This window comes from Pseudorasbora parva, chromosome 22 (assembly GCF_024679245.1).
Source record: "Pseudorasbora parva isolate DD20220531a chromosome 22, ASM2467924v1, whole genome shotgun sequence".
In the NCBI taxonomy this organism is placed as follows: Eukaryota; Metazoa; Chordata; class Actinopteri; order Cypriniformes; family Gobionidae; genus Pseudorasbora; species Pseudorasbora parva.
Genome location: NC_090193.1, coordinates 26,855,916 through 26,878,376, shown reverse-complemented (window position 1 = coordinate 26,878,376; position 22,461 = coordinate 26,855,916). Strand labels below are relative to the sequence as shown.

At 36.4% G+C, this 22,461-nt stretch overlaps 2 protein-coding genes across 3 annotated transcripts in view; one reads left to right on the top strand and one right to left on the bottom strand.

Annotated features, from left to right (window-relative positions):
* Positions 1-5,208, top strand: part of st3gal8 (ST3 beta-galactoside alpha-2,3-sialyltransferase 8) — a 17,576-nt gene extending 12,368 nt beyond the window's left edge. For both annotated transcript variants that reach the window (XM_067431895.1, XM_067431896.1), the window contains exons 3-7: positions 451-638; positions 949-1,128; positions 1,219-1,264; positions 2,301-2,420; positions 2,500-5,208. In XM_067431895.1, the coding sequence (XP_067287996.1) occupies positions 451-638; positions 949-1,128; positions 1,219-1,264; positions 2,301-2,420; positions 2,500-2,667 (702 nt within the window). In that variant the 3' untranslated portion in view covers positions 2,668-5,208. The remainder of the gene's footprint in view (positions 1-450; positions 639-948; positions 1,129-1,218; positions 1,265-2,300; positions 2,421-2,499) is intronic.
* unm_sa1614 (un-named sa1614) overlaps positions 4,454-22,461 on the bottom strand; it is a 44,097-nt gene continuing 26,089 nt past the window's right edge. Inside the window, 18 exon segments of the mRNA XM_067431894.1 lie at positions 4,454-6,849; positions 8,536-8,658; positions 9,385-9,569; positions 9,689-9,750; positions 10,451-10,514; positions 10,851-11,033; positions 11,250-11,496; positions 11,972-12,079; positions 13,184-13,251; positions 13,590-13,705; positions 13,814-13,899; positions 14,010-14,196; positions 16,622-16,667; positions 16,670-16,712; positions 16,904-17,037; positions 19,329-19,492; positions 20,682-20,730; positions 21,249-21,336. Coding sequence (XP_067287995.1) covers positions 6,775-6,849; positions 8,536-8,658; positions 9,385-9,569; positions 9,689-9,750; positions 10,451-10,514; positions 10,851-11,033; positions 11,250-11,496; positions 11,972-12,079; positions 13,184-13,251; positions 13,590-13,705; positions 13,814-13,899; positions 14,010-14,196; positions 16,622-16,667; positions 16,670-16,712; positions 16,904-17,037; positions 19,329-19,492; positions 20,682-20,730; positions 21,249-21,336 — 2,028 coding nt within the window. The 3' untranslated portion in view covers positions 4,454-6,774.

The following is a 22,461-nucleotide window of genomic DNA, read 5'->3' as shown; positions in this document are numbered from 1 at the left end:
AGACCTTCTCAAGTTCACTTACAACCATCATATCTGTTTGCCAAACATCATTAAAGCAATGGCTGTGGATCCCTGAGTCATTATCTGGTTTCCTTAAACAAAAAAGTAATTCTCCCTAGGGAACAAGGGCATAAATAGGCCCTTCGGCCCAGCCATGTGTTTCAGTAAGGTTTAATTTAGCCTAATTAAAGGCTTTCAGACCTTTGCAGGCAATGGCACTGAGTGCACACTCACATAAGCCTGAAATTGGTTTTCCCAAAGTGTCTTCAGTTTCCGTCCACATGGCACATAGAAACGTTGACAGTATTTTTAATAATGCATTAAGAAAATATACAAAAACACCTAAGACAGTTACTGGGATAGTCTTTTCTTTTAACGTTAATGCTGTTGAGATTAGTAGCTTATGGAGGTTCAGCTCTAGAAGTTTTTATTAATGATACTGTTCTGCAGTCTTTGCAGGCATCTGATGGAACGATCAAGGATGTCACCCAGAAGATGTTTAAGATAATTTCCCCTCCACCTGAAGACAAAACGCCACGACAAAGCCAGTGCCGGAAATGTGCAGTTGTTGGAAACTCTGGCAATCTGTTGAAGTCCAAAAATGGAGCTTTGATAGATTCCCACTCAAGTATTATTAGGTGCGTTTTCTGCTCTTTGTGTGTCTAGTCTAAAGTTATAAAGGGATAGTTCAACCAAAAATTTTAATTTAAAACAACATTGGATCCTTTTGACTTTCATTGTATAGACAAAATGTTCTTTGTGTTCGTTAAAATCCTTTTTCACTTGAAAACACATTATTCAAAATGTGAATAGTGGTTCATGTTGACTGTCTGAGAGTGAATCCTGAACAAATTCATTTTAAAAATGGTTCATCTTTATTTCGAGTAGGCAATAAGTGCATTTAAAAAAATAATAATAATAATGCTTTTCCATTGTATTGTCCCACAGAATGAACAAGGCCGTAACTGTGGGTTATGAGGAGGATGTTGGTAACCGAACCACCCACCACTTCATGTACCCAGAGAGTGCGATCGATCTGAAACCTGGTGTCCATCTTGTCCTCCTTCCTTTCAAATTGAAAGACATGCAGTGGTTGACCAGCGCCCTTTCCACGGGAGAGATCAAAATGTACCTCAAAATATTTCAGAAAATTGTGAAAAATAAAGTTACTAAAAAAAAATAATGATGTTGCTAAAAGCATTTGTATATCCCAAACAGGACGTACATGAGAGTGAAAAATCGTGTAGAAGCTGACAAAGACAAGGTGAGTGTATTGTAAATCATGCTAAAGCTTGTAAATTATAGGCGGATGGTGAACCAATTCTAGGGTAAGGCTAGATGGGATTCCTTTATCTCACAAAGTTTTGCTAATCGATAAAGATGATTGTATGATGAATATCTTATTTAGCCTACACAATGTCTACTCTTTTTTTGTTACAAGTTAAATTATACAAGGAGGATTTGAACTAAACCCTCTGGCGCTTTGAGTGGTGAGGGGATTGGCCGAAATCCTCAGATATGTTTGTGATTGGCTACATTGCTCAACGCTGCAAAAAATATATTGTAAATAGAAAAACTTTTATTTGTATAAATTTTGATGCCAAAATTTCAAGAGCACATTCATAAGCTCAACGGAGTCGTGTGTGATTGGTTATAGTGCGCAATACTGTAAAACGTATGTTCGTAAACGTATAACGATGGCTCCATTTTCCGCATCCGGATGCATCTCACGCACGTATACAAGTATACTCAACTGTAGATGGCCGAGTTCGAGTTCAACACACGCATTATGACTAACAATTGTTTTTCTTGCGTGTGCGCTGTTGTAGGCATATCAGAGTACGGGATGTGTGGAGTATATCCGAAGTATACATTGGGCTTAATGTTGTGGGAATATCCCAAATGAAATGTCCCACTTAAAATCTCAGTGAGTTCCAGGGAATCAGACGTCACATTTATATGTTGACCACATGTCGTCGTCACAACGAGAGTATTGTTTTTTTTGTCAATTATTGCAAAAATAATATAAAGCCGAAAAGTAAAAACAAAGGTATTATTACATAAACATAATTTATGTAATAATACCTTTTTACGTTTATGCCAGTTGGAAGTTCACAGGTCGAATGTCCAACTTTGAGTGGCATTCTAGACGTTATTTCCAAGAACAAGGTGGGGAAAATCCAAATACCGAGCTGTCTGGAACGCAGCATAAGCCATCCCCGGCCTTACACACACTCTGCCTATGTTGTAAATATGCATCTGCCTGTCAAGCCTAACCCTTCCTTAATGTGTGCGTCCAGGTGGTTGTTGTAAATCCAGCCTTCTTTAAGTACACACATGACAACTGGACAGAGCGTCATGGAAGGTACCCGTCCACTGGAATATTAGCCATTATATTTGCTCTGCATCTCTGTGATGAGGTTTGTATTTCTGTGTACAGCCAAGATAATCATTTCTGTAACATTAGATATTTTTAATCACGATGATTAATCCCAACAGGTGTCAGTGTTTGGATATGGCGCAGACAAACAAGGAAACTGGCACCACTATTGGGAGTACAACAGATACGCCGGTGCCTTTCGAAAGACCGGCGTCCACAACGCGGATTTCGAGACTGAGATCATTCAGAGGCTCAGCACAGAGGGCAAAATCAAACTGTACAGATGAGCCTGTAATTGTGGCCTTTATTGACTCAATGCCATGTAAATGACGAGCCAGGACCTGCACTGCAGACGAATGGAAGCCAAAGAGACGCAGATCTGTGATCCACCCTACCATTAATTGACCACTGTGAACTGCACTGAACCAAACCCACAGACATCAAGCTGTAGTCCTAAGACCAAATGAACTTCTCTAACAGAATTTTACTCGCTACGTGCCTGAAGAAATATACGGATGTTGCCTTCCTCCCCAGTCGGGCATTAAAACGTTGAAGATGAACAGTAAGCAAATTGGCTTAGCCTCCTTATATACTTCTTTCTTATTTAAGCTGTTCTGAATAGCTTCACGGTGTCTGCTCTGCAATTTTGCCGTTTGTGACAACTAGATGAGTTTCACGTGTAATCAACAAAGTTCTCTAAACTGTTGCTCATCAGCGCCATTCACTTGCAGATGTTATAAAAGACAGTTTTCCTTAAAGCCTTAAAGTCAACATGAAGCAGCATTCACAACACACTTTTCTTAGAGCAACAAAATATGAATTGAAGAAAGAAAAGTGCAGGGTTTGATTTTAACTATTCATAATTGATTGGATTGTGGAAAGTGGGGGTTAAATATCAGATTGTACCATATGCTGGGTGGCTGGTTGGGCAGTTTAGTTACGTCAACCGAAAAGGAGGGAATTGGCGCAAGTTATTAAATTTTGATGAAATTAAATAAAATAAAAATATTCACAAATCTTTTTTTAAAATAATGTACATTGATAAATTGTGCAAAATAAGTATTAAAATGTAGTAAGGAGTATTTCACTTCCTTCTACACAACACAATTTGGGGGGGGGGGGGATGTTGGGGTTCATTAAAATTACACCCCATTTAAAAAAAAAAAGGTAAGATATCTTTTGTGTTCTGGTACATAAGATCTGATCAAATCTCATGTCGACTTTTTAACTTTAACATGCAGTGCACTAAAACATTTTAGATTGTACGTTTGTGGGTTATAAGGTTTTAAAATATTCACAAAGCAATAAACATATTTTTAAAAATCTGAAATTAGTTTGAATAGCGTATTAAGATGTTCACAAATGTTATTTTACATTTCAATGCAGACAATTACAGATGCACTGACATTAAGTCGCCACACATTTACCGCATTGATATTGAAGGACTGTTCTCGCCTTAAATTTCTCACTTAATTTAACCATACTGCCAATGGAATCACGTAATTATACACAAAACACATGCTGGAAGATGTATGTCACACAGAGCTGTGAAAGCATTCTAGATTATAGTTGGGAGTGTGGAGTTTCCTATAGGAGCCTTATTCGTGTGTAATGCGTTTAATATCATTATATACCTTTAGACCAAAGCCGTCCCTAGTGAGATGCATCCGATCTCTGTGGCCTTAAAATGACCCGCTGGCACTCGTACAACAAACTGTCTTTACAGTTCTGGATATAGCAAATGCTGTACTTTCATACATGTTTGATTCATTAACTTTTTTCCCTACAATACAATTTATCATAGTATTTTTGTAGTTGAAATGACTGGTGGTAGATGATCTGTGTTTTATTTCCTTTTTCATTATTGTGAACTTTAAGGACTGTGACAAGTTTGAAACTTGAGCTGTAATTTCAATGTTTGTTGCCAAGTATTACCACACATGTGGGTTTGTTCTGTGGTTTTAAGTTCTTGAATGTATTTTGGCTTTGCATTGCTTCATGTCAGTCCGTGGCTATCACAGTTTGCATGGAAAGGAGAGTCACAGAGCATCTGAAAATACACAAACACTCAAATCAAGACAAAATTCTGTTTTAATATAATTAGAAACTAAACCAAAGCATAAACAATAAAAAAGTATTCGAATTCAAAAGTCACAGTTTAGGGCATCCAAGACAGTATTAAAAAAATATGTGATAATTTAGCATAAATAAAAGTACAGAACAACATACTTTTTTTTTTTTTTTTTTTTTTTTTTTTAAATGATACACAATACATAAATATCTCACAATACCCTAGTTTTCCATTCAGGTTCTTTAACAAATAAAAAGCAAATGCTGAAACCACATTTTCAATTTTTACTGCAATACATTATGGTGTATATATATAAGATCCTCTAATGCAAGAAGAAGAATTGATCACCAATTAAAATTTTATATTTATTCCATATCTAGGAGGAGTCAGAGATATTGAGCAGTAAAGTCAAAAAGAAACTGGCCAAATGACGTTTTATCGCTTTGTTTACATCTCATGTATTCAAATAACATGCAACCACAGATTTAATATTCCCTGGGTGTAACATAATTTGAAAAAAGTCTTCTACCACATGTAGTTATCTACTCTCAAGCACTTTAAGAAGTCCGTACATGTTCAAAACTGTCCAGCTGAATGTGATTTTTGATTCCAATAATAGCCAAAATGATTGGCTATTAAGTAATAGCCAAATTGTGTGGTTGTGCACATCTTTGTAAGCTTCTGTGTTCCTGATGTTTTGTGTGAACCTGTGATTTAATCTGTGGTCTGTTTTCAATAAACCACTTACTTAACCATTTATTCAGTGATTTATTTCATCTGAAGATACAGAAACAATGGAACGATAAATGGGTGATCTCAAAACATGTCTGGGTATTTCACCCAAAATCAAAAGATTTTTTGGGGGGCATATAGACATGTTTTAGGACCATTAAGGTTTTATTAAAACATATTTTTAGTCTGGGATTTTTATATATACAGTATATATTGAAATTATTTTGTAAAGCACATTCCAAACTGCCATTTTTACAATGTGAAAAAAAAAATCAAATTTCTTTACAATTTAAATGTAATTTTTATTATTGAAACTAGTAGTAGTATTTTTTGATGTTTATGTACCAAAATACTGTTTAAAATATTTAATAAAGTAATGATAATAATGAATGATAATAATAAATTCAAATAGAATAAAAATAACTGAGAATTTGGGGGAAGGTTTTGAGAAAATATCACCAATGGCAAAAATCTTTGTATAAAAAAATACGTTTTTGATCTTTTAAATGTAGGTAAAATATAGCCCAGAAGTGTTTTGTGCTATTCACCCAAGCACACGGTTTTCATAATTCATTCATTTGTTCACTCTTTTCTTTTATAATTATTTTGTTACCAAGTTAAAGAGAATAGTATGGAAGCTTGTTTCCACCACAGAATGAAAAAGGTTATTGCGACTTTTTATCAGAATTGTGTGATATAAAGTCAAATTGTGAATTATAAAGTCATAATTGCACATTTATATCTTGCAATTGTGTTATAAAGTCAGGATTACACATTTATATATCCCAATTATGTTATAAAGTCAGAATTGTGAGATATAAACTCGTAATTCTGAGTCTTTTTTCCCCTCAGAATTGGACAATTGTATTCATCTCATGTCTGAAAAATGTCAGAATTGCGAAATAAAAAATCTTAATTTGCACAAAAAAAGTCAGAACTGGGAGTTTTAACGTCAGAATTGTAAGTTTATATTTTTATAGTTTATTGCTTGCGAGTTTGTATCTCTCAATTCTGACATTTAAACTCGCAACTGCGACTTTGTTAAGTCAGAATTGTGAGATAAAAATCACAATTATGTTTAAGAATGTTTTTCTGTGAAAAAACATGCATTCTGTGACGGAAACGAGCTTCCATAGAATGGAAGCTTGGAATGGAAGCTTTAAAGCCATATTGTCTCCATTTCTTAGCAACATCTCGACACACTTTCTCAATTCGATTCTGCAGCCTGACATGAATGATTACTCACATTTGAGTTCAGTTCAATGTAACAAGTGACATGCAGCTCATGCTGTGTATGCTTTCGAAGCATTTTTAAGAGCATATATGATTTTACTCTCTGAGCGTTTGGTCAGGCTGGTCTGTGCATGAATCGTGGGGCATGATTCTCATGTCTGAGGGACCTGAACAACCACAAACGATGAGAATTTTTGTGCACGGCACAACTCGTTCCGCATATCCCATCTCTCTTGGCCCTGTGAGTGCTGCTTTGTTATGCTGATTCTTCATTACCGATGGCTCTGTGGGTAGACTTCAAACCCCTCATTTCCCAGGGTACTTTGGCAGTAAAGTCGACCGTGCTATGATTTCAGCTTCATTCACTGAGCATAGAGACAAACGATGCTGGAAATAAGCCCATTCGGTCTGGCTGTCCCTCGATGTAGCCATGCTGAAAGGAAGATATTACTGGATCTGGTTAGAGTCATCAAAAGGAAGATTGAGAAATTTAATTAAACGAATGGCCGGCGCATTACAACATGTGATGAAGAAATAATGTCATAATCAAGGGCTGTACTTCCTGACTGAATGAAGAAAAGAAAAAAAAGATGCCATTTCACTGTTAAAGCTCTTTCCTGCATGCCAAGTGTCTCTCTATGCATCTACAAGAAATCTATTCTTTTGATGGGCCATCCAGAGGCTATTTTTCCTGTAGAAGCATCTGCAGGATATTAGACAAGCCCGCTGGAGACGTATGGGCAGCTCTCTGACTCCGATATAGAGGCAGAATAAAACATGGACCCTGAGAGCTCTGCTCTGATTAGTTCCAGCTGCTCCCATGGGATTGTGAGATACACGCAGCATGACTGTAAAAGGCTAACAAGAACCCTGCCGCTTCCTCGTCAAAACCATCTTTAACCGTAACAAGGATTTCGAAGCCATTTATGCCAGCAATACATCAAAGGGCCAAAAACAACTGACAATAAAGTAGAAAATAAAAAATGGCATGTAAAACGAAGCAGAATTCATTTTTGTGCCATAGATTCCCTCGAGATGTATCCATAGATTAGAGGAACTAGCCTGTGGTTACCTGAAGATACTTACATAACTTATTCATCATTCAAGCATTTATTTAAAAAAAAAAAAAAATTGGTAAATGTAATATAGCTGAAGTAAAATAAAATATGAATTTTAGATGAACCTAAGCTATATATATTTAAAGTTAAAACTGAAAATATAAATTCTAATAAATACTATAATAGTATATAAATCATACTAAAATAACAGTTTAAGAATTCACATTTGAGGAATGTGTAATTTATGTTGTAAAACAGAAAAGTTTCCTATAATAATTTTACCCATTTTTTCCCCCTCATATAACCAATAATAAAAACATCAGACATTCCCAAGGGAACCCATGGCAAATTAGTAGGGGTGTAACAATATTGTGCCACAATATATTGCAATACGAAAATACAACAACATATATCGTGGATATTGACAGTCTGTATTTTGTTTAAATCAAAATTACTGCATAAGGAAAAAAGTTTACAGACTTTGTGTCAGTACTACATTATATGTGATGTTGAATAATGTATAATAATGTAATATGTGAATATTTGTGGGTCCTGATAATGCCAAATTTTTTATGTTACCAGTAAAAGGTGGCCTGCATTATTTGTAATGTCTCAGTGACAGTGTGCAAGCATATTCGTCTAAAATAATGTATTTTCAGCTACAGAATCATGAATATTTTTATTCTGTCTGTCCATTGGGTTAGCAGCACCAAACCTATTCATTTCCACCCCATTGTAATACCAAATGTATTTCTTTTTTGTTAACCTTTTATCATAGGTCTTGTATTAGTGCAATAATATCGTTCAATATCATGATATGTATCGAATTGTGACATGCGGGTATCGTTACACCCTTACAAATTATCCTTCCGGATTGGCTTTAAAATTGACATGATGACTTAACAGTTCTTCCATAACACAGCTCTTTGGAATGCTTGAATCTGATTGTTCAATCTAACAATTCTGCAAATATTTTCATATAATGACCACTAGACTTTAAAAACTTCTCGCTCGCATTGAAATTGATCTAAAATCAGTTGTTCTTTTGTTCTTCTACTCACCCACCAATCAGCATCTTCCTCTCCGAGTACCACCAGGACGTCACCTTCATTGAAGGTGAGCTCATCGTGATGATCTGCCACACAGTCATACATGGCCTTCACACGCCTCAGCTTCGACTTCATCTAAACACAAGAACATCAGTATTCTTACTAATATCGATTTCCTTTTAAACTGTCTATTTGTTGAAACCACAAGTATGAGAAACATAAAAGTTAAGAAACGCCTGTGTCTTTCCAACAGCCAAAGACATGTAATAACATTCCTCTAGACCCTGCAGAGAAAACCAGCTCATGAATTCCCACATGGAAACAGACTGGTTTAAGCCGGTTTGATGCTCAGAAGGCCAGCACAGACATGCAAAACAGCTGGAGAAGCTAGTTTTCTAAAGAAATGAATACTTTTTGACTTATTATTACTTAACACAAAGATGCATTCAAATGATCAAACGTGATAAATAAAGACATTCATAATGTTACAAAAGTTTATATTTCAAAGAAAGTGTTCTTTTAAACTTTATATTCTTCAAAGAATCCTGAAAATGTATCATGGTTTCCATGAAAATAGTAAGCAATATAACGCTTTCTAACATTGATAATAATAAGAATGATTTCCGACTGATCATGTGACACTGAAGACTGAAGTATCGCCGTTACAGTAATAAATAAAATGTGAAAATATATTTAAATTGGAATAATTTACAATATTACTGTTTTTACTGCTTTGCTTTTGTGAGCATAAGTGACCCAAAGTAAGATCAAACGAGATTTGTATTCTGAGAAAAAAGAAATAATATTTTCCTCTGAAGACATATTTACATTTCATGCAATGTTTGTGACTGCTGTTCTCACCAAAGTTTTTCTAGGCAGTGGGTGGGGAGCAGTGTGGCAGGAAGAGGAGCTTCCATTAGTCTCCAGGCTAAAGGAGCGGGGGGAGGTGGGAGACAGGGCCGGGGTGTGACGTCCAGCACTGCCGATGGGCACTGGGGTTTGGTACAGAAAGTGAGACGAGCTACTTTCCCCTTCTGCCCGAAAGCCTGCTGAGAGAGATTACGGCCATGACACACCGCAACAAAAAACATGAGACGAGATAAGCAAAATACAGCTTAACAGAAAACAATATAATGGGGAGATAACTGGACAGTTAAAGTATTACCTCGTTCTGGTAGCTCAGATAAGGAGTTGAGAGTGGACGTTGTGTATTTGGGAGACCCTGAGCTGAAACAGAATGTCTTACGATGAGCATGTTAGTTTGCATTGCACAATAGTATGCGTTGTACTGTATATAAACAAAGCAGTAAACTTTAAGTGAAATTAGGACAGTCAAGACCAGTAGTTTCTTTAGAAGATAGTTTGTATGCATCTGATTAGGATGTCTTATTTCATGTTTTTTTTTTTATTTACACTACCTACTTTTATTCATTAGAGATGCATTAAATTGATCAAACATGACCAATTTTAAATGTTACGAAAGATTTGTGTAAGAATCGTGAAAAACTTGATAATGGTCTCCACAAAAACTAGTGACAACAATAATACTGATGATGATAAAATTCAGCTTTGCCATCACAAGAAATACATTTAAATTATGTTAACATTTTTGACAATATTACTGTTTTACTGTATTTTTGCTCAAATCAAATGCAACTTTGGTGAGCATAAAAGACAATCTTATTCTTAGGATTGATAATAATTTTCATGTTTAATTTAATTAACGTTTAACCTGCCAAATTATGCATAATTCTGTCCTTTATAGCCATTTCTCCATCACATTTGGCCCTTTCTTAGGTCACTTTGGATAAAAGCATGTGCTTAATGAATATTTGTCCGTTTTTAATAAAAAACATACTGTAGTTTTTTTGGTATTCCAGCAAATAGACAAGAAAGGTCAGCATTTTTGACTCCAAAAAGCACTTACACACACTTCTGGAAAGGTGAGTCTGGACCGCCGAAGCTTATCGAAGATACAGGTACTCCATAATCTGAAGAAAACATTAACATAAGTTGATGAGCAGAGGAAAATATTTCTATAAAATGATCTCAGACAGCAATTTTACCCAGTTTATTTTATAATTATTCTTTTTTTTACATGATGTGTGTTTAGAGTCTTGTAAAAAAGAGTGCCTGAACTTGTGTAAGGTATTAAGAAGTGATATATTCGACAAATGGGTTTAGGCCCATGATAATTTGCTTTATAGAATGAGACAACTGTGAAAAACTGTAATAAAAAGTATATTAACTACAGAAATTTCCTTGATTTTCCATGATTTAAAAAAAACAAACAATTTTAGATGCATCCTTCCAGGTTCGGCACATACCTGTAGAGCCCTGCCGTGTAGAGTGGGGGCTGGGGGGCACCTGAGGGGCGGGCTCAGAGTAGGTGCGCTTGTGTCGGATGATAAGAGGGGGAGGAGGGGTTCGTTTCTTACTGCTGCTTACTTCATGGGACGTCCAGCCATCGGGTGAGCTCATGGGAGGGGGAGGAGGGGGGACGTTTGGAGCTGGAAAGGACATGAGGAGCGTAAACAAGACTGAAGAGAAGAGAAGAGAAGAGAAGAGAAGAGAAGAGAAGAGAAGAGAAGAGAAGAGAGAGAAGAGAAGAGAAGAGAAGAGAAGAGAAGAGAAGAGAAGAGAAGAGAAGAGAAGAGAAGAGAAGAGAAGAGAAGAGAAGAGAAGAGAAGAGAAGAGAAGAGAAGAGAAGAGAAGAGATTTCTCACCTCTGACCCGTGGTGGGAGTGGCGGTGCGGGTGATGAAGGGGGTGGCGGAGGAGGACTCTCAAGACTCCGCGTCTGAGAGTTAGGACTGCCATACACCTCCCTCCGGTTTTCCCCACGGGCCATCGCTAGCCTCCGACCCACATTGAACAACCCCCCTCCGCCACTTCCTCCTCCACCGTGAGAGGCAGAGTTACTGTGGTACAAGCTGAACGGACGTCCAAAACGCTCCTTCTTCACTGGGCCCATCTACAAATAAAGACCATCACTGTTACACATCAGACTGTCAATTGCATACTACACAAATACAATCGGTGTGTCCAAAATCACTTATTTCTGAGTATACTACATTTGAATTAGAATTTACTTTGCTATTGTTAAAAAAGTGCATACTATATAGTATGACTATGGGTAGTGTGAATTAAATTAGTACTACATTCGTCAGTTGCATAGATTCACTTCCATTCATAAATCCTCTCATGTGACCTCATGGGATAGTAAAGAAATCACTGAATGCACATTTGAGAATTTTCAGAAGCAGGATATCCGAGTACTTTTCCCTACTGTGACTACACTAGTACGTCAGTCAACAGTATGTCAACTCCTATTTATAGTCTGGAAGCATTCAAATATTCAACAAACGTCTCTTGCATTAAATATTTTATTAGCACTATGCACGTGTTTGTTCTGTGAAGTTATGGGTGTTGTAGTCTTATGTTGTCACCTTGTCATCTAGGTCGTCATCACTCTCATAAAGGTCTTCCTGCCGGAGTCTCCACTCATATTCCACGTGCACATGCATGTTAAACTGGTTGTTCTGTGACTGGTGGATCTGAACACAACACATTATTATTTAAACAATGAGATCAATACATTTTTGACCATTGGATTTCCATGATTTTCTAGGTTTTTTTAATATTTGGATGAAGATCCAATTTGTAGAGAGCACCAATCCTTGAAATTAATCAGTTTAAAAAAATACACTTGTTAATATACGAATATCTAGGCAAATAAAAATAATACAATTCCACTCTGTGAGTGTTTGAATCAGCTACTTTTTCAGAAGGGCAACTCTGTGTCACTTAGGAAACAGTTATTAGCTGGTAACACTGCAGACCAATGAATCACAGGATTTTACACGTCATGGGCTGATCATGGTGGATTGCTTGATTCTAACTCTACACCAGCACTCACAAAGTGCAATATCTAGCCAATTAGATATTTTAGAGCAGAGTATAAGTTATAAAAATAACATTTATACAGTAAGGACACATTAAATTGATAAAAATGACAATAAAGATTAAAAGTTGAAATGCTTATGTTCATCAACAGTGTTTTCTAAATTCAAATGTTTTCATTCAACATTGATAATAATAAGATTTTTTTCTTGAGCACCAAATCAATATTCAATATTAGAATAGTTTTCTGAAGGATCATGTCTTCTGAAAATTCAGCTTTAATTACATTTTAAAATGTAATAAATAGTTATTTATTATTACTTATTATTATTTTTAAACAAATAAATGCATCCTTGAAAGACCTTAAAACATTAAAATATTTTACAGACATCAAACTTTTGAATGGTAGCGAATGGTTTAGAAAAATAAATTATTCTAGCTATATTGTGCTTTAAATTAATATTTATTTGATTATAAATGTATTATTATAACATATTTTATTTTACCCTGGTATTTCCAGTACTTTCAAATTCATTAAAAATAATCAAATCTGATTGATATTGTAAATATACTTTTTTTAGTCATGATATCACTTTTTTGAATGATTTTAAACCGTTGGAAACCCTGCCTATCGAAAAGACCACGACGGAGCTGAATTAGGTTAAATAAAAGTAAAATATGCAGGCTACACCCACATGAATATTCTTATGATAAAGACTTGCTTTAACAGGTTACTGCTGGAAAGCTCTCTGACTCACCAGCTCCTCACAAAGTGTGTGCTTCAGTCTGCGAGCCATGTCCAGTCCCGACTCTCCATTAGCATTCTCTATCACAGAACAGCAATTATCATAAGCACAATGATCATCCTGATCTTTATTAACTCGGACGAATGAGCCAACAGCCAAATCAGCCTTCAAAAGAACACAATGAGCCTCCTTCATTCAACAATGACCGATAAGATGTTAATAAAAACCTATGTAGCCTCAATTAATATTAAAGCTCAAGTGTGTAAAATTTTCAGTGGTAAAATACTTTCTCTTATCACAGCAGAAACAAACTAAAATTAGGATGTATGGAGGGATGGGATGGAATGGGATGAGAGGATGGATGTATGGTGAGGGATGGGATGGGAGGATGGATGTATGGATGGACGGACAGACTCACTGATGTGTGTGTTGGCCTTGGCTCTGAGCAGAAGTTTAAGGCACTCAGTTTTGTTGTGCTGACAGCAGTAATGCAAAGCAGTGTTTCCCTTCATTGTCTGAGCATCCAGATTATTACTGAAACAAATGAAAAGAAGAAAGGCCGTTATGATGAAGATAATCCATAACTGCATGTACATGCAGGTAACCAACACGCTTTAAGAATAAATGTTATTTTTAACTGACCAATTGTGGAACAGGAAGTCAGCCACATGGAGTGATGTCCTGTCAGCCAACAGAACAGCTAAGTGTAGTGCAGTTTCCCCCTTTTCCTATCATAACATAACATAACATAAAAGGCCTATTATTTAGCTATTAAAAAGGGAAGACCCAACATCTAAAGTAGAACAGAAAAAAGATAAGGCGAGACATGCTTGCTGACCTGTAGGTGGCATGGCAGTGGCTGGCTGAGGTCTGTTCTCTCAGCGTATAGCTGTAACAGGCTGAAGACGTCTCGACTGCGAACAGCCTCCTGGAGATATTTGCGTTTCGTTTCAGGTGAACCGCTGCTACGCTGTGCAAACTGCCATTCCGTATACTTTGAGAGTATGAAGTCTTTACGTACCGCCCTGTCAATAACATTGAACATGTTAGTACACTCTATACACACTTTATTAGGTATCAAACTGGCAGTGAAATTCAACAGCTGTCCGATAATAATAAAATGTGTAGTGAAATTGAGCATGTCTGCAATGCCTACTAGCTCATTACAATCCACAGATGGTCAGATACAGCATAACTGGAGCTCTCATTAGTGTAACTCTCCTCTCTTTTCAGGGTACCATGTTGGACAGATGTGGGTTGAAACACTACAGAGACTGCCATTAAGAAAAATCCAGCCCTGAGTCCTGAGACAACAGCTGTTAGAGCTCTTAAAGGGGCCACGCTTTCAATGCATTTTATTTTGTGTGTGTGTTTGAAGTCAACTCAGTTATGCAAGGATTCTTGCATCAAAAAATCTGTTATTTAGATATACGTGACAATTTACACCTTCTCTCTGACACTTACAATTGCACAAGCTATTTTGCAACTGTACCTTTAAGACTAAACGGTGCGAATTTTGCTGTCGTACGAACTCGCAGACGATTTTTTTTCTCAGGAGAAATCTAGCGGACATCGTGGATGCTCATATGGTTGTGGCTCAAAGCGTGTGAGAGAAAAAGGCGAACGGAGCCGAGCACGTTGAGCAACTACCCAACCTAACGATAATTTTTAAGCATGTTCGGGGAGTCGGCCCGATTTTCACCAGCGTATGGCTGTCCCCTATTTCCAAATCATGCACAACCACGTCACAAAGGCTCAATCTATGCGTATTATTAGCTCAGTGGCTGCAAACATAAAGCATTCACACACACACACACATACTCTCTCTCTCATGCACACCCTTTCATGAAATAAATTAATACTTGCATTCCGCTTGTATTGTATTGATTCATAAAAGACAGTAAAGACATTTAAAGTGTTACAAAAGATTTATATATATATATTCTATGTATATGTTCTTATATATATATATATATATATATATATATATATATATATATATATATATATATATATATATATATGAATAGAATGTTTAAAAGAACACACATATATATATGTTCTTTTAAACATTCTATTCATAAAAAAATAATTTTGAATCCAAATACAAATGTATTAACCAGCAGAACTGTTTAATGGCTGATGAAAATTAAGATTTGTCTTTAGAAGAACATTACATTTTAAAATATATTCAAAAAGAAAAAGGTAATTTTAAATTGTAATAATATTTCAAAAATATTTTTTACTGTATTAGCCCTTTTTGATAGCCTAGAAATCTAGACACACCCTAGCAGCAGCAAATCTAATCTGCCACGAGTGTCGTCTAGCAACTCTCAATACACTTGAGCTGTAAAAACCAAACTCTGGTCAGGCCAATCACATCGTATATAGAGTCGGTGGACGGGGCTAAACATAATGACTGCAGATTTGCGCTTGGGTGCTACTAGTAAACAGAAGCTGGCGAACGGCTGTCTTTCGAATCGGCTTTGACCGCGACTCTGGAAGACTTGGAGTTAAGCTTTTCTCTGAGAAAAGAACAAAGAATGGCACTGAAGTCATTCTTAAAAAGGGAAGATGTGTTCAGATTTTTTCCGACCGGATATACGGCGAAAGTTTAATCTATCAACTAGCTCCACTTCACATTGCTCTGGTTGGTTGTAGCGCTATCCTATAGCGTGCAGAGGGAGTTTGAAAGACTCCCCTTGGATTGAGCTGTCAATGGAGAGTTTCCAGACCAAACATCTTGATGTGGGTATGGCTTGTCAGACTACCTTTTTGACCGGTTTTAATGTAATTCTAACCTCTTTACATCTAAAAAAAAAAAATGTTTTAATAAAATAACAGTCCCTCACAAAGTTGTTGAATAAAGAAACAGTTGTTGATATTTAAACGCGGAAAGTCTAGAAAGGAAAAGGGGGTTGGGTGGCAGAATGAGAATCTGGAACAGACAAACACTCGAGTGAATGAAGCATTTTCTGCGACATATCCTGCGATGCAACCCTAAAGTAGTTCCTAGAAATATGCATGTTATTTCAGGGCTCTGTGCAAGAATCTAATAATAGCACTATTCATTTAGTCCAGCTGGTGTAGAATAGTGTAAACAACCATACTTTACTCCCATTGATCGAGACAGCAGGGTAAATCAAACCGTTCAGTTTGAAGGTTAAAGTCATTTGGATGTTCTTGGGCTTTGAAATTACTTTCAAGAATGATCAATTTAAAACAAATTTAAAAAGCTCTGCACCATCTGCAGACAGGTTAATTGTGTACAGGGAGGTTTTGCCCCATGCCAGCCATGAAGATTGCTCCTTTACAAGGAAAAATTGGGAGGGAATTGAGTGGTGCGAATGATATGCGAAATGCTAAAGACATTGGGGACACATAGACTCCAAGTGCCGAGACCATTTGGCTGCCATTTGAAGAGTAATTACAGGGCTGCTCGTCACTCACATGTCACTCTCTGCTGATGGCTTCACAGAGGGACTGGGAAGATTGCTTCCACAATTTCATTAAAACCTGAATTCCCCACATTTCTCGCCAACTATGGAGCAATAGAAAGAGAAAGAGCCATAAATCTGAAGTTAGTGTTTAAGAACATGAGAAATCACTAATATTGTCATACTCTTAACTCTGTCAAACTCTCTCTACACACAAATGCAATAAAGATAACAACCAACTATGTTAAACAATGCTTGAATTGATTTTCCTCATGTGTTCACAGCGAATCCTCACCAGCAATTCTGAAGTGCCTAGTTTGTCCAAAGAAAGTGATTGAATACGTGAATAATGTACACCCATTTCCCGATGGATCCCTGAGCACTCGATGCATGTCAGGATTCCCAGGTTTATAGAGATCCAAGTCGGATCTGAAAGCAATGAGTGTAAAGAAAACACATTATCAGCTGCTTAACAGTCAGAAACTGCATGGGGTAAATTGTGCTTATCAGTAAAGAGTAATTTGTTAACACAATACAAAATAGTATGTAACGAACAAAATATAAAAGGTTATTGTGAGGTTTGTTATTATTAACCACACACACACACAAATACATATTTTATATATATATATATATATATATATATATATATATATATATATATATATATATATATATATATATATATATATATATATATATATATATATATATATATATATATATATACACACACACACACACATAAATAATCTAAATACAATTTCTAAACATAAAACTGAAATAAAAATACATTAAAGATCAATATAAATACACTTGCTCCAGTGATATTCAAAAACACACACTTATACTTTTTGCTATGGAGGATCTGAAAAATCGAAACTCTTCAGCCAAACACAAAGCATCAGCACTTCTTAGAGGAAACATGCTTATAAATCCTGAAGGCGGATCTCTCATATACAATCACTGGGTTTAATTTAATTAAACATGATTTATGAGCAGGCATTTAAAGCAACAGCATGAACAGAGGACCAGGGATGGCCATTTCCCAAGCAGCTGTTTGCTTAAACTGCTTAGTTTCCATTTCTAGTTCAATAGCAGTGTTAAAATGCATATGAATGACTCATCGAAACTCATCTATCATATAAACAATGTCTGTGAGGATTATACAAGACACTTTGACATACACTTTTATTAATGCGCTCCTTAGAATTGACAAAACACATCGAGCTTTCAGCACATTTAAATGGTCATTCCTTTCAGGAAAACAGACCAAAAATATTAATGACTCATGATGCTTTACACCAATTTTACATACTGTACTTTTACTGAAAAAGAGTGTAAAGTATTCAAGATTAGAGGGACCAAATGCAAACCTTTAAGGACTGGTTGTAACGGAAAGACACATATTCATTACCCGCTACTCTGAATATAAAGAGAGAGAGAAAGAGTGGGAGACACCAAACAATACTGCTGCCTTCACATGCTTTACATGCTGCTATTGGATATTTCCATTTTCGCATGCAAGTGTTTTGTGAAACAGGAATCATGGAGGACACCAGGATTTTTCTTGCCTATTTCTTTGGGTAAGTTTGTTAAATACACAGTGTATGAAGATATTTAAAGATGCAGTGTGTGGATTTTTTGCAGCATCTAGTGCGCCACGGTGACCGGCAGGTCAAAATGTCGTCGCCGGGAAATAAATATGCACAGAGTGACTAGCTAGCGCTCTAAAAATACGTTTTTTTTTTTTCCATTTAGGGCTACTGTTGAAAACATTACAGCACAAAATTGCCTTTTCACTTTAAGGGGACCTGCGGTGTGTGTCGATAGAAATGGCTGACGTTTCTGTCAAAAGATCCTCATAAATACTACACACTGGACCTTTATATTCAATAAAATGTAGCGTCTCCTTGGTTGACTTTTAATAATAAACTTTTGTTAAAGTTAAATATTTAAATATTTAACTTTTTTGGAACCACTATAAAAGTGTTCATTTCTGTGTTCCTATGGTGTGACAGAAAGAATGAAGTATATTGGGGTGCCACACCAAAGGAACACAGAAATGAACACTTTTATAGTGGTTCCAAAAAAGTTAAATATTTCAACAATTTTGAGACAAAATCTTACCATGTGCACGTCATGGGCTTCACAGTAACACAACCTTGAATGGGGTCCTTTAACTAACTAAATTAAACTTAAACTGGAATGCCCGATTTCAAATCAGGATTATGGTGTCACACCGGAGGACATGGTTTCCATGACAAAATGTATCAAGTTCTTACACTTTTAGAAATATCTGGATGAAGAAAAATTTTTTTTTTTTTTTTTTGTCATTTACTAAAAAAGACACCTCTAAAAGTATGCCTGAGGTAATTATTAACATTTGTATACTTTTCCTTTTAATTTATAAAAGTTATATATTCAGTTTTATCTTGTGTGAAAATCTCGACCAATTGAAGTAGCTTATGGGGGAAACTAAAGAAAAACAGCCATACTCATAGCATCAAAACATTCTCCCCTCCGCAATGTATCAAACTGATCTCCGAGTTTCCCAGTGTTAAATTCAACTTGAGAGGGTGTTCAAGTTAAATTTCCGACTAGGAAATTGTTTACGATCATCCCGAAAGCATGTGATGTGAAGGTATAGTGGTTGTCGCCCTGTATACTGAATTATTAGCATATTAATTTGTGCTACTGTAAAGACTTTATTTTTGCACCTTTGGCCCCACAGTCGCAGCAAACGTTGTTTCCAGGAATGCGGCGAATATCCTCAGTGATGGCTCGTGTCAGATCCTCCACGCTGTTCTCTCCACTTGGCCTCTTCTCATCCAGAGCCACATTTAGAGCCTCCTGCTTACTGTTCGTCAGCACTGATATCCACCTGATATTTTTAGAAAGGTGCAATAACACATACAACCATTAGAGGGCGCCAAGACACAGTTTAGATTGTGTATTTCCAAGTTGGCACCATGCATAAAAAGTCATTTGTGACTAATACTGATCCAGTTAGTTCATTGCAATTAATGAGAAAATGTCCTTGGTCACATCTCAGGGAATTTTGTAAACACTGCACAGGCTTTGCAAACTTCTAGTCAGTCAATAACCTCGCTTGGATTCATTTCTGAAACGGTGCAGTAGGATTGTGACTAAAAAGAATCTTTTCACTTGCTCCTCTTCAACTCTGACATTTAACTGAAGATGGAAGCATGGGCTGTGATCTGACATGAGAAGCACTTCAATCGTCGTACATGCAACCACTTCTGAGGAAGAAATGTTACATATTTCTCTTTCTCTCCAAGAAAAGAGACTCTGTTCCCCTGTCAAGATGGAAAGGTCAAATTGGAAGAGGTGTGTGTGTGCTGAAAATTATACAAGCTCTTCCCTATCTGACGGCGTCTACACATTCTCATCTGACAGTCACATGAGTGGACTGAGAGTAAAGGCATTTCGCTTTAAAGAGCCCATGAAACCAGAATCAGATATTTTAGTTTATGTTCTGTGAGCTTTAAGGACATCTTTATGCTGGTGTACTCCTAAACGGCAACAGAATTCACTTTTAACAGATATAAACTAATGTCCAGAGGTTTAGGGTTGGTAAGATTTTTTAAATAATTTTCTTATGCTCACAAATGCGGTGTTTATTTAAACAAAAATACAGTAAAAACAGGAATACTGCAACCAACTAGCAAATCAAATGTAAAATGAAGCCTATTGAGAATTTAAATAAAAAGCCATGAGCCCTTTTACATGTCCTGCTCAAACGTCCTATTTCAATGGGAAATAAGTTACATCATTTCAAATATATCTGTATTAATTCAAAACTGTTATATACAAAAATATTTTGTGCATAGTTACAGATAAATGTATTATGAATAATACTTTGCATTGCTTTTTACAATTTGGATTTATGCACAATTATGTCAGGTTTACTCATTGAGGTAAATAAATGCTTAAGTAGGTCTTTAAGGCTGAATCAAACCAAATAGTGTTTAAAAATAAAAATTAAAAGCCATTTGAACAGTTTGCGTTTCAAGCTTTTTTTGCTTTGAATAAACAAAAGAAATACTTACGCCACACAATCAGACTCATCATCAGCCAGAAAATGGTAAGTGCGATTATCTAAAAAAAACAAGAAGAAATAAAACACCACACACACACACACACACACCCTTGTTAATCCTTATAAATTCGCATTTCATCCTCAGCTGGCATCAGATAACATGTAATCAACAAAAAATCAAGAAACAATAAAACAGGTTTGAGGTTCTTTGTTAAAGTGTAAATAGTGATTTTAAATAGTACCCTGTTTCTCAGAACAATCTGCATTTATTTCAAGGACTCTGGTATAGCCATCCAGAGTCCTATCAATCTAGCATTTCAAAATATTTCATGATTGTTACATAAATAATCTAATGACACCAGAGACCTGAGGCCAAAATAATGCATGGATGCATGCAGATACAATTAAGCAGTTCACTTCACCAAAAATAGCCTGAGGCTGGTTCGCTTCAGCTTGGAGTGAAGATCCTGAAATCTACCTTTGATGTTTTTTTCTCTTCTATTATATCACATGGGAGAGTGTGTGATGGACCGAGCCCATGGTCGGGGAATGCTGAGAGAGTGCGTGGGTAACTCACGTGAGATGAGGTCAAAACATTTCTTGTCTTCCAGACTTGGTTTGACTTGGCAGGTGAGGAGGTTCAGTTTAGCTGGTGATTTATTAGGCTGCAATAAAGGAATAGCACATCAGAACTAATATATCATGACTGTGTGTACATCTCAATTGTATTGTGTGAATATCGGCATTGGTTTCGACCACTGAAAATGCAACTAAACATAAAAGTATAAAATGCTTATATAAATAAAAAAAAATATGTACAGTGGGGCAAAGAAGTATTTAGTCAGCCATCAATTGTGCAAGTTTTCCCACATTTAAAAAGATGAGAGAGGCCTGTAATTTTCATCATAGGTACATTTCAACTATGAGAGACATAATGAGGGGGAGGGGGGAATAATCAAGAAAATCACATTGTCTGATTTTTAAAGATTTTATTTGCAAATTGTGGTGGAAAATAAGTATTTGGTCAATAACAAAAGTTAATCTCAATACTTTGTTATATACCCTTTGTTGGCAATAACAGGTCAAACGTTTTCTGTAAGTCGTTTTTTACACACTGTTGCTGGTAGTTTGGCCCATTCCTCCATGCAGATCTCCTCTGCAGCAGTGATATTTTGGGAGCATTCTCTCTCCTCCAAACACGACAAATTGAGTGTTTACCAAAAAGTTCTATTTTGGTTTCATATGACATTCTTTAATCCTCTTCTAGATCATCCAAATGCTCTCTAGCAAACTTCAGACAGGCCCGGACATGTACTGGCTTAAGCAGGGGGACACGTCTGGCACTGCAGGATTTGAGTCCCTGGCACCGTAGTGTGTTACTGATGGTAGCTTTTGTTACTTTGGTCCCAGCTCTCTGCAGATCATTCACTAGGTCCCCCCATGTGGTTCTGGGATTTTTCTCACCGTTCTTGGGATCATTTTGACCCCACAGGGTGAGATCTTGCATGGAACCCTAGATCGAGGGAGATTATCAGTGGTCTTGTATGTCTTCCATTTTATAATAATTGCTCCCACAGTTGATTTCTTCACACCAAGCTGTTTACCTATTGCAGATTCAGTCTTTCCAGCCTGGTGCAGGTCTACAATTTTGTTTCTGGTGTTCTTTGACAGCTCTTTGTTCTTGGCCATAGTGGAGTTTGGACATATACTGTTTGAGGTTGTGGACAGGTGTCTTTTAACCTGATAACGAGTTGTCAAACAGGTGTCATTAATACAGGTAACGATTGGAG